Source organism: Centruroides sculpturatus, unplaced genomic scaffold (genome assembly GCF_000671375.1).
Source record: "Centruroides sculpturatus isolate CEXI.00-Female unplaced genomic scaffold, Cexi_2.0 scaffold219, whole genome shotgun sequence".
Classification (NCBI taxonomy): Eukaryota; Metazoa; Arthropoda; class Arachnida; order Scorpiones; family Buthidae; genus Centruroides; species Centruroides sculpturatus.
This window is the reverse complement of record NW_019384506.1, coordinates 287,930-293,276: the sequence shown is the minus strand read 5'-3', so window position 1 is coordinate 293,276 and position 5,347 is coordinate 287,930. Positions and strand designations below refer to the sequence as shown.

Below are 5,347 nucleotides of genomic sequence, written 5' to 3'. Positions count from 1 at the left end.
TTATTTATAAATACGTATGTCAAGTTATATTTTTATTACTACGTAAAATATATTTAAGAGTTTACGACCACTGTGCCGGGTGAGACGTTGTTGAAACAAAAAAAGTTATGCATTCCATCACGTACATAAACAGTGTCGTAATTCGCCAAGTGCAAATCAGCAAATTCGTAAAATTTTTGTTTATTTTCAACAATCCGGATAATCGAAAATCCGGATAATAGAGGTTCGGATAATCGAGGTTCTACTGTATAAGTATAGTTTTTGAAAGCTTTTGTACAAAAAGTCAGAAAGTAAGCTTAGAGAAAATCGGGTGGTAATACGGAACCTTACTGTATATTTTCAAAAAAAAAACAAAAAAAAAATGCTTTAATGTAGCCAAAAACAAATAGGAAAGTACAAAGCATGTTAAATAATTACAAAATCATTTACTGTACTCCAATGTATTTTAACGCAAAAATGATTTAATAATTATAAAGAAACGTGGAAAGAAGAAGCTAATCATTTACAAAAATGACAAATATAATGTTTCAACATCAGCACAATCTTTATGTGCCCACATAGCGCACATTAGGCATTGCACCCATGGCAACCCATCAAAAAACAGACAAGCAGTGTCATCTTTAAAGCAGGCAAGTCAAAAGGAGATACAGTGGAACCTCGGTATACGACCTTAATCCGTTCCTGGTGTTTGGACTTATACCGAATAGGACGTATACCAAACCAACCTTTTCCATAATAAGTAATGTAAAAATGATTAATCCGTTCTCNCTGAAGAAGAGTGCCTCAACTGCAGCATCACTCCGGTGGCGGTGGAGAAAATCGAAGGTAAGCGCAATCCGGACAACCGCGATTTCCCTCCAGCTCCTCGCTCACCACCTTTGGTCTTTGCAGTGAAAGAAGGGGACAAGTTGTGTGCCTTCAGAGACGACGACGACTGCAAGTTCTTCTTCACCTACAGGATCGATTCGGACGGTTACGTCAAAATCCACGTGCAGAGAACTAAAGGTGAGGATTTCGCTTTCCCCGGACGGGGTCGGCCGTCGCCGGTCTATTAAACAGAGAGGAACTGCTTTCAGATTGTCCGGAACCTGTCAACATCCTGGCCATCGTTCTGGGAGTGATCGGAGGAATCGTGGCCGTGGGTCTGGCCCTGCTGCTGATCTGGAAGTTGCTGACCACCATCCACGACAGGAGGGAGTTCGCCAAGTTCGAGAAGGAGAGGCAAATGGCCAAGTGGGACACGGTGAGTTTATCTCTTCTTTGGGTCGGGACGTATCTGGTTCCCCAATGACGAGTGCGCTCTTTCTTTTTCAGGGAGAGAATCCGATCTACAAACAGGCCACCTCCACCTTCAAGAATCCCACTTACGGAGGCAAGCAGTGAGCCCCAACCGTCAGGCGTCTAGTTTAGAACCACTCTAACCCTTTTCTTTTGGCTAATTTGCGTCTGTTCTAACCGGGTTTCGGTCGGTCCCCGTCTAAAGATCTGATAATCCTCGTTTTTAACCTTTTCGTTTTAATTTATGTCACGCGTGGGTCGACGGGTCGACCGGAGGGCCCGGTCGGCCTCCTTTTCCTACTTTTTAATCGCGGTTCGTCTTCCGTTTCCGGCTCCGGGGGCGGGCCGCTTCCGTCCGCCGCGGCCCCCTCCGTCTTCCTCGGTCGTCGTGTGGGGCGACGGCTCCCCGACGGCCTCGGCGCCCGGCAAGCGGGGAGCGGGAGAAATTTCCCGTCCGCCGCCGCCTCTGGCGCGACGCGTGGCGGACGGCGCGTCGCCTTTTGTACAGGAAGAACGGCGGTCCCAAGGGCCGACTTTTGTAGAACCGGAAATCGTCTTCCGCTTTTGTTATTGTCCGAAGCCAAATCGTTTGTTTAATAAAATTATTTAATACCGAACGTCTGCCATTTTATTCCTTAAAGGGGGAAAGGGAAGAGCTTCTGTCGTTTATAGCCAATGCGGTGGATGGGAAACTGCGTTTTCTCTCCTAACTATTTTATTCATTTTCCGAAATATGCATTTCCACTCTGGGATTAGTTCGGTCATATCTTAGTAACAGGAGAAATATTGAAATCCTCGACATCAGTGGCGTGCAGTGACATTTGATGATAGGGAAGCTGTGCTTCTGTAAGAAGCCGACATCCAGGGGCAATCAGTCAATTGCGCGGCAGTGACGGTCTAAGGCCATTCGTATCGTTTATTCGATAAGCCAGTAAAAACCGCAGACTTCTCTATATGCATTTTTAATATCACAATTACATTCCGAATCGCTAGTCACGATATAAGGGCTACAATTAAAAATAAAATAATGAAAACTTATTCGGTGAAATAAAATGTGTGATGGATATACATACCTGGTACAAAATATTCTTCAATTGTACCAATATACTTTTAAAGAAAATTATAATTAAATATAGCTTTTTAAAGAAACGTACATGAAAATATAAAATATTCTTTACTTTTTAATTAAATCTTAAAACAATGCACTTAGTCAAATAGCTCCCTACGAGTGACTAATGGATGGAATCGAAGACGGTTGCGGAGCGCGTATACACACCGACTGCCAAATTCCCGGGGTGCCTATACCGGTCAATGTCAAATACCTCTTTTGTCGCATCACTAGTATATCTAAAATGACGCGACAGGGCATTTGTAGATTTTAAACGTTTCTTATCATAGCTGTAAAAATCTAAATATGTTAAACTTAATAGTCATTTGTTTTCTAACTAATTCGTTTTAGGACCGAGTGTCCTCAGAAATTTCCAAAATTTACGACTTTTCGGTCACTCGTCGAATTGGAAAAATTTGTCTTTATTACATTAATAATACGAAGAAATCAGTTTCCACTGTACTCGGCTAGAGATGGTTCGGTTAAGCTTTTGTTTAAGTAAAATTTCGGCTTTTCATCAGGGTTTTGTTTACGTCCCCAATTTCCTAATCGCTTAATTATTTAACTACTACTTAAGTAGAAATAAGTCGAAACCGGTTACTTCGTACTCGAATATTTGTAGTCGCGGGAAAAAAGTGGAAAGACAAATTTTTATGACAACGATACATAAATCGTAAATGTAAAGAAAATAAATTCTAGAGCTTTTTTTGTACCTCACATCTCTCCCATTCATTAAATTTAGTTGTAAATGACGCTGTCAAAGTAACGGTTAATTTTTTTACCTTTTTCCAGGATTTTTCCCGTTTTTTTTCTACATCTCCTTAGAGATGGGATGTACGAAATCGTAATATCACCGGTTTAACTTCAAAATCCGTGAGTAATATAAAATCGGAGAGCGGAATAAAAATATCAAATATTTTAATGGATTTTTTAAAACACCCGTCAACTATACAGAACTATCGTAAAAACATGCCAGTAAATTCTTATCGGTTGGGTTAAGTTATAAATCTACTCGCGATTCGCGTAATCGGGCGCTAACAAATATCTAGCAGGCAGGCGCTAACAGCCCAGAACCGGTCCCGGATAAAATCGGATGCGGTATACGCGTAGCATCCACCCGAGATCCTAGGCTTTTACCGGCTAAACCGAGTGAGATTGGTGCTCTGTAAAGCGCGTGCGCGAATCTGGCTTTTCGNTAATTATTTATTTAATAATAAATAATAATCCCATCTTTACCGCGAACAGAAATGATTTTACGGGTGTATCGTTGTGATTTCGTGTTAATAAATAAATAAATACAAATATAATTTATCGTTTGACAATAAATGTTAACGCTAATATTCGGTTACTATTCCGCATTCGGCCTATTTTTCGCTATTCGGCCGAATACCTAAAAACAGGAGTAAGAAATAACAAAAACACAGTAAATTAATCAATTTGAAATTTAGATTTAATGTTGTCGGATTAGTGTTGTTTTTTTATATTTATTTATAACTTATAGCATGCACAAAATAATAAAAAAAATAATATTAGTCACATGTATTCACAATTTATAATTACAAAGATCAGCACACGTACAGTACATATCTATTTGTTCGAGAATCGTTGCACATCCGAGGGTCTGACTCTGCCTATCCTTCTTTTTAAGCGCTCGTTTTTGCTCTTCCTTTTCTCTTTCCTCTATCTTTCTAGTCCACGTATGCCTACGCATACATCATAATACGCGCTCACGATACTTTCGATTCGTCACTTTTCCATCGTAGTTTATCCATTTTTATAATTTGGATTGTGAGGAATATTTACCATTTAGAGAATTTTTACGCGTAGTTTTTGTACGGTACGAATGAAAATGTAGTAATAAAACGCAATATTTTTTGTTTGGAAGCAAATTAAATCAGGTTGCAACATTGTGCATTCTTTTGTATTGGACTAAATTATGTTCAATACTTTAGTTAATAATTAAATAATAACATTTGTTCAATATTGTATTGAACAGTTTGTGACGGGGTGAATACTCTTAAGAAGATCTCAGAAATTATGTCAATGTCGTTCTAAACAGCAAATTTAGTTTAAAAATAATAAATTTGGACGAGTAAATTGTCATGATAAATAACACTGTAGTAATTTCATTAATCTTATGTTCTGAAGTTGTAATGTTAGAATTGGCCTCTATTCTTAGTCCTATTTTTGTACTTGGTGTGAATGTTAAATATATTTTGGTTAATTACAAAATTATACTAATTAAAAACAAATAAAAGATGTTTTTGTAAATGTAACATTAATTTCCTTGTATTTATTTAGTACGAATGTTATTCAATTTCTTTGAATTAGTATTTAATAACAATAAATACTAATATAAAAGAAGTGTGAGCGTGCAGCGTAGTTATGAGTCTGATGATATTTACGTAAATAATCTGAAAGTGAAATGTGAGACTCTATATATAACTACGGTAGAGCGTCGATTATCCGAAAGTCAATCATCCGAAAGAATTTCAGTCGGCAAATTTAAATTTTGCTGGTGCTGTGGCGCTGCAATCTTTGGCTATGTCTTGGGCTACTCAAATATTTTACGTTTTTGATACTAAATTAACATCTGAAGTATAATTTTTTATTGTTTTTATATTTTTCAGTAAATTTATTTTGTTTGTACAAAATAAAAAAATAATTTTTAACGATACAATAGTCTTCGTTAGGCTTAACATCGACGAAAATTCAACGCGAAGCGACACGCGACGGAGAAAAATTTTAACATGGGATAAATTAATATATTTTTTCGTACACAATCGGTTATCCGAAACATTGATCTTCCGAACAACCCCAGTCCCTAATTGATTCAAATAATCGACGCTCTACTGTAATATGATTTTGAAATTGTTGATTATAATTATTATATAAAAGCATTTTTTATTTGACGATATAAAATATATAAATACAAAAATTACTAATATAAAAGCCGTCGTC

General features: G+C 37.5%; 1 protein-coding gene across 1 annotated transcript; it reads left to right on the top strand.

Moving 5' to 3' along the window:
* Window positions 1–758: 758 nt before the first annotated feature.
* LOC111622239 (integrin beta-PS-like) lies at window positions 759–1,895 on the top strand (the record flags this gene model as incomplete). Its single annotated transcript, XM_023364591.1, has 4 exons — window positions 759–825; window positions 892–1,005; window positions 1,077–1,243; window positions 1,315–1,895. Coding segments are annotated over 4 exons (417 nt in total), but the record flags the coding sequence as incomplete, so codon positions are not given.
* Window positions 1,896–5,347: the final 3,452 nt, after the last annotated feature.